General features: G+C 39.9%; 1 protein-coding gene across 1 annotated transcript in view; it reads left to right on the forward strand.

Moving 5' to 3' along the window:
* Positions 1-12,589, forward strand: part of NID1 (nidogen 1) — an 80,657-nt gene extending 68,068 nt beyond the window's left edge. The window contains exons 16-20 of the mRNA XM_026649668.1: positions 2,427-2,598; positions 5,387-5,544; positions 7,810-7,933; positions 10,086-10,198; positions 12,203-12,589. Coding sequence (XP_026505453.1) covers positions 2,427-2,598; positions 5,387-5,544; positions 7,810-7,933; positions 10,086-10,198; positions 12,203-12,324 — 689 coding nt within the window. The 3' untranslated portion in view covers positions 12,325-12,589. The remainder of the gene's footprint in view (positions 1-2,426; positions 2,599-5,386; positions 5,545-7,809; positions 7,934-10,085; positions 10,199-12,202) is intronic.
* Positions 12,590-12,792: the final 203 nt, after the last annotated feature.

The raw sequence follows: 12,792 nt of genomic DNA on the forward strand, positions 1-12,792 counted from the left end.
ATGATGTATTTAAATTGTAACCAGTACAAGACTATAGCTTTCGGAATGATGCATTGTTTCTTCTCCTTTTGTACTGACATACTTTTAAGATTTGTAAGCCCACCCCAGATCTTTGCAAAGACCATTTTGTTTTCCAAGAGGATAGAATAATTTCAATTCTGATGAGCAATAGTGTTTGTTTCCCTGCCAGCCATTCTTCTTCTTAAGTCTGCACTACACACCTATTTTTGTATTAGCCTTACTGTTTTGGATAAAGTTGTGATGTTTTTGGTTTGTTTGGGTTTTTTTTTTAACAAAAATAGTTATCCCAGTTGAACCCCTAGTGTTGGTGCAGATATACAGATAATAAAAGTGCCTTAATACTATTATAGTTCACTTCCAGTATGGGAATAAACTATACTGGTATAACTGTGTCCACACTAGGGGACTATACCAATTTAGGTGTACTGATATAGTTACTTTTGTAGGTAGACAAGCCCTTGGGTTAGAATTTGTGCTAAATTCCAGCAATTATCAGGGTGAGAAGTGACTCCTAACTATATATATTTTTTTAATTAAGTAGGTCCATTGGCATCTCAGATTTGAAATAGTCAATATGATAGAATTGTGCATCCTTCAGAAAGGACACAGTAACGAGACCCTTGTAAGCCAGCTGCATGCTCCAGACTAGTGGAGCTCTGTTACTGGCATATTGGAGGGAGCAGGTCCTGGCAACACAATATAAAGCTGGATGCTGTGGGACAAAGAATTGTGGTGGGTTTTTTCTTGATTTTGGTTTTTTGTTTCCTAAATTTCAAATACAGTATGTACCTCCCTTTGCTCTAATTATTTGGCATATTCTTGTAATTCTAAATTTGGGTAGGTTTTTGTTACAGCCGTTTTTGAAAAAGTTCTATAAAATTCAGTAAGGATGAAACCACCAGAAGTTTATTGGGTTCTATGGAAATTATTCTAAGCAGCCTTCAGAATGTAATTGAGAATTGTATCCCTGACATGGAATTCTATAGTATGATTTATACAATCTCTGTTAAATTTTATAAAAATGTTTAAAATAAAGCTCTTCTTTTGCCTGGTTTGAGTACGGATCAGAGTTGTCCTACTACTTGTATGCTTTTGGACCAGTTTTACTTCAATACTTTTTGAGTTTATATTTTTATATTGCCTATCATGATTTTCTTTTAAAATTGGTGTTCTAATAACGGGGGAGGGTGGGGGGTAATTGTTTGTCCTGCGCCCCAAGTGCCTTGGCAGGGGCATGCTTTATGAATTATACCCCCTATTCCGCTCGTAATTGTCTCCAATGCTGCATAAATGCACGTGATGGGCACTATACAAATTAACAGAATAAAACATACAGGTTTGTTTGTACTTTATACTTCTTTGGGATCCCTTTCTGTGATGGGATGCAGAGGCACTTCCTGATTCCTTGTGAACAAGAGGTTAACTTAAGCTCATCATCCTCCCCTATCCTTACACAGATCGTAAGAAAAAAAGCTAGAAAAATGGCTGTTTAGGAGACTGTTTGGGAAGGCCACATTCTATACCTTGGGGTTATAGGATTAAAATTAAACTCCAGGTTGGGATGTGTTTCTGTTTATTCTCTTTGGTTAGTGAACTTTGTTTTGATTTCTTGTTACAAAGACATATTTGTTACAAATATTCTTTAATAAAAAGGCCCTACTAACTCTTGATTTTTTTTCTTGCTATTTACACTCCCCTAGCAGCCCATAGGGCTGATCTAAAGCCCATTAAAATCAATTGGAGTCCTTCCACCGATTCATGGGCTTTTGGTGTATTTTAAAATTAACAGAAAAATCTATGGAAGTATCAACTTAGAAGTTGTGTAACCCTATGGAATTGTTAACAAAACATTTACAGTAGGTTTAAACTGTGACTTCAGCTTGTGTTCTATGGGAGGCAGCAGTGTCTAGTGATTAGCACAGGAAACCTGTATGCCGTTCTTGATTGACACTGACCTGGGCCCCAGTTCCTGTGAGATGTGCTATTTGGATTGATCCCTGAGCCTATGAAGAGCCCCATTGACTTCAAGCCTAAACTATCCGCACGTCCTTTAATTTTCTCTACGATCAATAGTGAAATAAACTAGTCACTTTTGTTGTTCTCTCTAGCAGTTAGATTTGCTGTCTCTCAGGTGCCAATTAAAGATCTCTTTTGTAGAAGTGCGTGCTTACCAATAAGTTACTATTTTTATATTTTGTAAGGCACAACTTGTATTCCTCTTTTAACAGGTTAACATACTCTGTATCAAATGGTCTGTTGGCCTTAATTGTGATTGGACAGACGTTAGGAAAATTACTTAATGGGAACTTTGCTGCTCAAGCTGGAATAACTGTTAGGTGTTTAGTATAACTATATTAGGAAACAAACTTATTGTTTGGTGTTTTGTTTTCTTTGTTCTGTTCCAGACTTGGGAAGTCCCGAAGGAATAGCAATAGATCATCTCGGTCGCAACGTTTTCTGGACTGACTCTCACCTCGATAGAATAGAAGTGGCCAGGCTGGATGGTAGCCAGCGCCGAGTGCTGTTTAACACTGGTCTGGTGAACCCCAGAGCCATAGTAGCAGATTCTGTGAGAGGGTATATAAATATTTTATAGACACATTTATTTTTAATAATCATTTTATATATATATCCTGAAACTCCCTCTACATTTTTACACTGTCTTCAACTGTTGATATAAAGCTTCAAAATCCTTTTTTCAGTCTCAAAAATCCTCCTATAAAATAATATATTACGTAGGTGTTTTATTAGAAATAAAAACTTCTTTCAGTATGTGTATTAGAAGCATTTCTCCCCAGGCACAATAATAATGCATTTTTATTAGCAAATAAAGTATTGGATTAGAATAAGCATTTTCTTATTGTTTTTTCCTTAGTGGCAGCCATATTTCAAGTACTCTGCTGACTTGAAAAAAACTGCATTAGCTCCTTCTCTATTTACATCTCTGCCTTTATCTACTTCTGACCATCATCCAAGTACCTTTCCTATTTATTCTCAGTCTCCTTCACCTATACCCAATATTGTGTTTTCTCTGACACTATTATGCTTGGGACAGCCTCCTAATTAACATACCCCAAGACTCTTCCGAAAACTTGAAAATCCATCTGTGCGATGAAACATTTCAGCTGCAGTGCTCACCTTTAAACCCTTGCTGGTTTTATCTTAAATAAATAGATTAATTCTTACTATTTGGGGTATTACTTAAACTGTGTTATGCGTATTATGTTGTCTGTGTAGAATACACCTCTACCTCGATATAACGCTGTCCTCGGGAGCCAAAAAATCTTACCGCGTTATAGGTGAAACCACGTTATATCGAACTTGCTTTGATCCGCCAGAGTGCGCAACCCCGCCCCACCCCACCCCCCCGGAGCACTGCTTTACCGCATTATATCAGAATTTGTGTTATATTGGGTCGTGTTATATCGGGGTAGAAGTGTACTACAAAAACTAAGGCAAGTGGCAAGTGTTAAGGTATGAGCACTATATAGTGGTCCCTGTTTGTTCTATTACACCAACTCGTTTCAATGATTTTAATGGAAGCATCTTGTTCATGGTTTAGCACATTTTTCCCTAGTGTCTTCTTAGGACTCTGTTTCTTTCTTTCATTGTTTAAAATTCCTATCTTAATCCTCAGCAGCATACAAAAAAAAATTACATCCATAAAGTAACCTCCATAACAAATTACCTTCACAGCACATTACGGCTGTGCAGAATTAACAAGCAATATGCGACTTGAGGAGAGATATAAAATGAATACCCATTACAATGTTGTAAGCCAGCAGTTCCCAAACTGTGTGGTAAGGTGACCCACCAACTGCATTTTGTCTTTTTTTGCAACCCTCCCAGGATCCAAATTCATGAGAAAGGATGGGGCAATAGGCCAGCATCCTTCTCATCCTTCTCCACTGCTGCCACCTCCTTCTCACTTTGCTAAGAGGACACCAACCACTAGTAGCAGCACCCTGGGACCACAACCCTAATCCAGGCCTAGTGAAGAGAATTAGGGGGTTTGGAGAGCGAGCCCACCCACCACACACACACACCTTGCCCCGGCAGCTCCTGTCCCACAGGGCTGCGCACAGCTCCCTGCTAAAGTCATTGTGACCTGCTGCACAGGGTTGCAGCACCACTCAGGTTTGACCCCTGTTTGATGCAAAATTGTTTTATGTTTAATTTAAATAGTCATAAACCATTGATAATGCAAGTTGGGCACAAACTGATTTCCATACTCTTATATGTTGGGTTTTAAACTGCTGTTGTCAGAAATGCCATTTTCCAGGAATATGTTTGCCAACAAAAAGAGTCATTTCACTCAAAATACTTAATTTCGAATACAACTGAATGAAAGGTTTTTGTTTTGTTGTGGGTTTTTTCCCCCCAGTCACATGAACCTTCTAGGAAGTTGTGCTAAACAAAACTAGTGCAGCTTTCTGTAATGAACAAGGACTACTTAGGCAATGCAACAAAAATTTGAAATGTTAATAAGGGAGAATTGGGGAATATATCATGGAATCCTGACTAGATTTCTCAAGGAAAGTCTTTGGAAGGGTCATCCTCCTTCCAGATGTTAACTGAACCAGATTTTTGGTGAAAGGAGCATGTATGTGACAGCTCAAAATGCAGATATTTAAGATTAAATAAAGGAATAGTGCCACTAATTTTCCTCTTCATGGAAAATGTGGTATATCCATGTGGTAAGTTGTGTAATTAAAGGCTCTCCCAATCATGCAAACAGATTTGCATGGGTGGACCCAAGTACCTGGGTGGAACCTCATTGACTTCAGCAGGGTTGGTGTGTTAGTTGGCAGCTTCAGGGAATGTATCCAAAGTATTAATAAAACGGTGGGTGAAAGGTTGAACTAGCAGCAGTTAATGCTCTGAGTCTCATGTGAGGTTTTTCAGACAACTGACTCTAGTTGATGAGAAGCTGCCTCTGATTCGGATCTGCTGGTAAATATTCTTCCAAGTTATACTGAAGAAAATGTTGAATTAAAGTAAATACATAAATATGTGCTGAATTCTCCCACTAATCAGCCTCAAAGCAGGTGGTGGGGAGGATGACTCTGCAGAGAAGTTTGTTTTTACCTGAACTGACTTTGTATTGTTGAAATGGATTTTTCTGTTTGGTAAATGAGCTTCTACACAATGCTGGAAAAGCAATTTTTTTTAAAGGGATGCTACTTCACTATACTTCAGTATCTTCTATCAAAGTCAGATATGCTGCTTTCTGCCATTCTATCTAAATGTTCCGTTTCCTCTTTTGTTTCCTTAAAAGTTTTCCTTTATGTAAAAAAGAAAAAGAAGATAAATTACTTCGGATTGATCAGTTATTTTAACTTTTTTGCCTTTTCTTCCTATTCAGAAATCTTTACTGGACTGACTGGAACAGAGATGCTCCTAAAATTGAAACTTCATACATGGATGGCACAAACAGAAGGATTCTTGTTAAAGATGATCTGGGATTACCAAATGGTCTGACATTTGACACTTACTCCTCAATGCTGTGCTGGGTTGATGCAGGTAAAGAGAGGTGCTGAAATGTGTATTCATAATGCATAACAGACTAAACATTATAACCAGTGCAATGATGCACAGCATGACTCATGAACAAATGCTTTGAGTTGTTTGGACTTTATCTTTTCTCAGGGTTGAGAGACATACCTCAGAGTATCCACTGTTTTATTTATTATCTCTTGCTGATTCACCAAAAGTAGGTATACAAGCTGAAGGATTTTAGTTCTGAAAGGAGAAAGCACTGAGTATGCTGTAGACTTATTTTGTGTTTGTTGCAAACAAGTATATCTTTAATCCATATTTAGCCCTTGATATGGGGAATTGGGTATTCAGAGAGTCTAAGGCCATAGAACTTCATCCAGTTACCCCTTGAATGAGCCCAATAACTTGTGTTTGACCTTAAACATGTCTTCCAGAAAAGTATCCAGTCTTCATTTGATGGCAACAAGTTATAGAGAATCTACAACTTCTCTTGGTAGCTTGTTCCAGTGATTAATCATCTTCACTGTTAAAAACGCGTGCCTGATTTCTAATTTGAATTTGTCTGGTTTTAGCTTCCAGCCATTGATACTTGTTATGTCTTTCTCCACTAAAGACTCCTTTAGTACCCGGTATTCTCTCCCCTGTGAAAGTACTTATACACTGTAATAAAGTTACCTCTCTATCTTTTTGATAAGATAAACAGATTGATCTCTTTAAGTCTCTCAGTAGAAGACATTTTCTCCAGCCCTTGATTTTTTTTTTTTTTTTTTTTTTTTGTGTGGCTCTTCTCTGCACCCACTCCAATTTTTCAACATCTTTCTAAAAATGTGGAGAATTGTATGCAGTATTCCAATATCAGTCTCACCAATGCCGTGTACTGAGGCAAAATCGCCTCTCTGCTCCTCCTCACTGCTCCCCTGTTTATACATCCAAAGATTGCATACGGCCGTTTTGTCACAGCATTGCACTGGGAGCTCATGATCTGTTGCTTGTCCACTATGACCCCTAAGTCCTTTTCAGAGTCGCTGCTTCCCAGGATACAGCCCCCTTTCCATAGGTATGGTCCGTATCCCGTGTTCCTACACACATAGTTTTTCATTTGGCTGTATTAACACACTTTTTGTTTGAATGGGCACATCTTACCATATCGCTCTGTTTGACTGCCCTGTCCTCACCATTATTTACCATCTGGCCAATCTTTGTGTCATCCACAAATTTTATCAGCAGTGGTTTTATATTTACTTCCAGATTTCTGATGATGTTGAATAGCATCAGATCCAGAATCAAACCCTGTGGAACTCTTCTAGGAACACTCCCATTTGATGACAGTTCCGCATTGACAACTACTTTTGAGATTTGTCAGCTAGCTGTCTTAATCTATTTAATGTGTGGTCTATTGATATTGTATATTTAATGATGATGTCATGCGCTACTAAGTCAAGTGCCTTGCAAAGGTCTTAAGTATTTTACATCTTTATCAACCAAACTTGTAATTTCGTGAAAGAATTAAATTGGATTTCTTTGACAAGAACTATTTTCCATTAAACCATTCTGACTGACATTCATCCCATTCTTATTCCTTAATTCTTTAATAATTATCAGCTTTTCCCAGGATTGATGTATTTTTATCTTTGTCCAGGATTGATGTCAGGCTAACCAGACTATAGTCACCCAGATCATCCAGCTTGCCCTTTTGCAATATTGGCACCATAGCACTCTTCCAGTCGCTCCAGCAGAGAGGCGCAGAATTGAATGGGCATTCAGGTTCAGCTGCCTTCTCAGTCAAAGAATTGCTCTGTCCCCAGCTCAGAGTCGAGGTATACTGGCGAGGCACTGTGGAGAAACTTTCACTGCTGCTCCCCAGGCTGTAAATCTTCTGTGGAGAAATCATCCTTTAATCTTCAGGATGGCCAGGCCCACACTCTTCGTGAGCAAAATTTGTCGTATGCACAAATTGTCCCTGTTGCTGTAATCTTTCAGTCTAACTGAACATCCAGACAAGGACCTGAATGGGCTTTCATCCGTCGTTCTAATGAAGTCCCACAGGCATAACACTGATCTACCAAAGTGGGCACATAGGAATAAATGAGACATTTTATAAAAGGTTTGGTCCTTGGCATATAAGGAGATGTGATCTGGACAAGAATTTGGCTGGGTATGGAGGAGGAGGACCTTGAGGAAATTATTCTCTATACATGCTCTTTTGATTATGTCATTGTGCTTCCCCTCCCCCGCAAAAAAAGAAACTATTTGTCATATACAAAGAGTAAATTGTTTTACTGTGTACAGGCACCAAGAGGGTGGAATGTATGAACCCCAGTCAGCTTGGTCGACGAAAGATCCTTGAAGGAGTCCAGTATCCTTTTAGTATTACAAGCTATGGGAAGAATTTATATTACACAGACTGGAGGAGGTAGGCTATCTGTTTAAGCAATTATATAGTTGTATTTTAATCTGGTCTTCTGCCTGGTAGAAACTGAGGTTCACTGCATCTGTTCTCTTGGCAGCGCATGTATTCTTCCTTAGAGATTTTATTTTTTTCTCTCCTGGCAATCAGCTGAGGCAGGGCGTAGTGGAAATTTAGAGTTGGATGTATTAATGTTCCTAGTTAACTGTTTTCTCAGTTTAATAATTTGTTCTCTAACAAGATGCTTTTAATGCTGAACATGACGGGGATAGGTTTAATCTGAGGGGGTGGTTTAATACGTCTTATGGCAGCACTTGCTTTGAGGTTTAGTACAGAAATTGATTGAGGGTCTTCTTATCCTTATTAGTATGTAAATGTTCAATCAGTAATAAGAAGAAAACATTTTAGCTGTTAACAACACTTATTTTTGTTTGCTGGAGGCAGGTAATTTAAGTCTTTGCCACATTATGCTCTAGGCTGACTTTACTAGAATTTGCAGATAAGATTCCAGACTAAATATTTTTAAAATACCAGTAGTTTGTTTTTAATCCATATAAATGTGTGACCAAGACTGTATCTGCAAATTCTAGAACAAATAGAACAGGAGTACTTGTGGCACCTTAGAGACTAACAAATTTATTAGAGCATAAGCTTTCGTGGGCTACAACCCACTTCTTCGGATGCATATAGAGTGAAACATATATTGAGCAGATATATATACACACATACAGAGAGCATGAACAGGTGGGAGTCACTTGACATCATCATAGGGCCTAATCACATCAGCCATACCATCAGGGGCTCGTTCACCTGCACATCTACCAATGTGATATATGCCATCATGTGCCAGCAATGCCCCTCTGCCATGTACATTGGCCAAACCGGACAGTCTCTACGCAAAAGAATTAATGGACACAAATCTGACATCAGGAATCATAATACTCAAAAACCAGTGGGAGAACACTTTAACCTGTCTGGCCATTCTATGACAGACCTGCGGGTGGCTATCTTAAAACAGAAAAACTTCAAAAACAGACTCCAATGAGAGACTGCTGAGCTGGAATTGATATGCAAACTAGACACAATCAACTCAGGATTAAATAAAGACTGGGAATGGCTGAGCCATTACAAACATTGAATCTATCTCCCCTTGTAAGTATTTTCACACTTGCTTCTTATCAAACTGTCTGTACTGAGCTATCTTGATTATCACTTCAAAAGTTTTTTTTCTCTTACTTAATTGGCCTCTCAGAGTTGGTAAGACAACTCCCACCTGTTCATGCTCTCTGTATGTGTGTATATACATCTCCTCAATATATGTTTCACTCTATATGCATCCGAAGAAGTGGGTTGTAGCCCACGAAAGCTTATGCTCTAATAAATTTGTTAGTCTCTAAGGTGCCACAAGTACTCCTGTTCTTTTTGCGGATACAGACTAACACGGCTGCTACTCTGAAACCTATCTAGAACAAATAGTTCCACTGATTTCAACAGGGCTACTTGGGAGTAAGGGCTAGTCACATGACTAAGAGTTTCCAAGGTTGAACCCAATATCTATGAAATATTACTTCAGAATGCCATTTAAAAATGGGAAGTGGAAAATGTCACCATTCTGCCAGTCAGTCGCCTTTTGGTTACAGCAGGCAACAACTGCACCTGAGTGGCTGAACTCCTACCCATCTAATTCTGAATGTCAGATTTCTCTTGAAGTGGAACATTGTCCATAACAATGGATCGTTCCATTGTGGCCATACCAGGAATAATATTGTAGGGGAGAAGAGTATCTAAATTGCCAATAAACTTGTTCCCTAGAGGGACACGGTCAGACTGAGTGTCCTATGTTTACCTTTCCTTCCCCCAAAAAAGACTGTTACCCTGCTACTAGAAGATCCCTCTGCTCCTCAGAATCAGGGCTGTGACATATTTGGGTTGCCCAACAGAAGTGGGATTCTGTATCAAACAAACCAGACCCTGGGGTTCTTCGTGCTTGGGGATACTGGCTACCCTCTGGTCTGCCTGTGTGCTTCAGCATTACTAGTTGACAGGGTGTTAAAATGTAAAAAAGTATCTCGTGCTTCCTCTTCCAATTTTTTTCTTCTGAGGTCATCTTAGGGGAAAGCCCTCGCTCACCTTTACACTTTTCTTTTGTGTACTGTAGGGATGCTGTTATAGCTGTGGATCGCACAATTTCAAAAGAGAACGATAACTTCCAGCCCCACAAACGCGCACGTCTTTATGGAATAACTACAGCTTTTGCTCAGTGCCCACAAGGTAATCACAAAATCCCTACGGTTCTCCAGGAGCTATAGAATATGAATGTAGTTACCCAGCAGTTCCCAAGCTGTGGCCCACAGAGTACTTGCTGTTGGTCGGTGGAGAGCAGACTGGTCACATGGTTTCCATCTCTTAACATTAACGGATGCTAAAAATACAACTTTGTCCATGTAAGCAATTGCTGTAGCCTCCATAGGTACATTACGGAGTCATGAATGGGAGAGAAGGTGGTGGCCTGTTCAGTCATGAATGGGAGGGGCAGGTACGTGCACAAGATGGGGTCCGCACTATGGAAAGTTCAAGCATCTTTTTAATAACGCACACAATTGTCAGTCAGCTAAACACAATGTTTTATCCATCCCCAAGGGCACTAGTTAGGCCTCATTTTATTTTAAACTCATAACTATAGAAGTATCTCAGTCTTCCTGCTGGGATCAATAATCCCGTGTTTTTTAAAAAAGGAAGAGTTAAAGAAGCAGTAGGTGGTAGAATAGGCAAAGTCATTCTTGCCCTGCGTAAATGTTAAGCTTTTGAGTTATATCCATAAATATTCACATGTCCCAAAAGCCCCTTGTGAATTTTGGAAACATGGTAATGGTGATGGTAATTCTTTTCAGAGAAACAACATTCTTTATTTCTCTTCTTCTTCATACTTAGCTTGAGCAATAGAGGCTCAGAGGAGGAAATTAATATCCTTGAAATAACAATTTCTGTTTCTCTGGGAATTAATGCCACTGTTTAGTCTTGTTGTTTCTGGCCAAATTCAGTCTGGCTGTCGACAGAAAAGTTTGTGTTTTAGGATTACAATGATCCTAGATTTGAGAGATTTTTCTTTTCAGCTGAGACCAAGATTGTGACAGAGTTTGGGTTCAGAGGATATTTTGCTAATGATTTTGAGTAGTTTAATGTAGGTGCTTACTTACCACGGTGTGTGATTAAAAAAGGATAAGTATATAGATATCTTCATTGAGAAACTTGTTAAATGTTTTTTATTATATGTATTATGGTAGCACCTTGGGGCCCTACTGTACTAGGCAGTGTACGTACATACAAAGAGAGAGTCCTTGCCCCACAGAGCTAACCATCTAAGTAAATGTGAGTTTACATTTTTTCATGGCCAGCTTTCTCTGCTCTGCTTCATAGGTGTGTGTGTGTGTCTGTCTCTCTCCAAACATGTTTTTGTGTCCCTATTTTAAAAAGAAAATCTCATGATCTAACTTGCCTCTCTAAATACCATCCTGACTCCCTGCCCCTCAAATCCTGGAGATATACAGTTAACTCTCACTGTTTTAGACTCCTCAAATCTGGCTGCTCCCTCACCACTAAAGTGAAACGTTGTCACTAATGACCTTCTTCTCTGTGACCTCGTCATCTTTGGTCTATATACTACTTTTGATACTGTCTCTTCCACTTCCTCCCCTTGGCTTCCAGCACACACCGCTTTGTTTCTTGCTTATTCTGCTTTGCTTGAACACTCCTTCACCGTCTCCTTTAATGGCTCCTCATCCTCCCTTTTCTCCTTTATTTGGATGACATCTCTTAGGATTCTGGACTTAGTCCTCCCCTTTTCTTTCTTTCTGTTCACTCATTCACTCACTCACTGTCTCTGCATTCTATTTAACTATGAAAGTTAAAGTTCTGGATATACTTTTTAAGCATAGTCCTTCATGTTGCCTGTAACCAATCTCGGAAACTCTTTTTTCCTTTCCTATGCAATCACTGCTGCTCCCTGTGGACCTTTCCCCACCCATTGTGACATCATTCCCAACTCCAGAAACCTGCCACCTGCTCCATCACATGATATCCAGATTGGTACTTGGTATCTGATGGGTACTGGGGGGATGATACTGAGGAGCTGATCAATCAGAAATCAAAAGTAAAGCACTTGCAGCCCTAACTCTGGTGTGGTTTATATTTTCTGTAACGTTCCTGGTTTTTCTACTATATGAACTGGTTCACCCTAGAAGGCTTTTTTATATGTAAACTCCTGTTCTTTTGTAGGGCATAACTATTGCACAGTGAATAACGGAGGCTGTACTCATTTATGCCTGGCTACCCCCGGAGGCCGCTCTTGCCGCTGCCCTGACAACACAGTTGGAGTGGATTGTATAGAAAGAAACTGAGAGCTAAACCAGGAAATGTGTTAGAACAGAGTCTCCCTTTGGGAAAGTACTGTAAATAGTTCACAGCTATCGGCATAAAATGAAGACAGTAAAGATAAGTTCCATGCTGCTTACAGGGGGCAAGCCACAACACATACACCATAGCACAGCATGGTGGCATTCAGGTAAGTCTGTGCTGCCCAGGGAGGGTCCCACTCCCTGCAGCATCACCTTCTTGGGGTCCGGCGGTAAGCAATCGATCTTCTGGGATCGATCCCGGAAGTGCTCGCCGTCGACGCCGGTACTCCTGCTCCGCGAGAGGAGTACGCGGAGTCGAGGGGGGAGCCTGCCTGCCGCGTGTGGACCCGCGGTAAGTTCGAACTAAGATACTTCGACTTCAGCTACGTTATTCACGTAGCTGAAGTTGCGTATCTTAGTTCGAAGTGGGGGGTTAGTGTGGACCAGCCCTTAGTTAGGCAGTAAGTCTGG

This window comes from Terrapene carolina, unplaced genomic scaffold, assembly GCF_002925995.2.
Source record: "Terrapene carolina triunguis isolate 2854851 unplaced genomic scaffold, T_m_triunguis-2.0 Scaffold85, whole genome shotgun sequence".
Taxonomy (NCBI): Eukaryota; Metazoa; Chordata; order Testudines; family Emydidae; genus Terrapene; species Terrapene triunguis.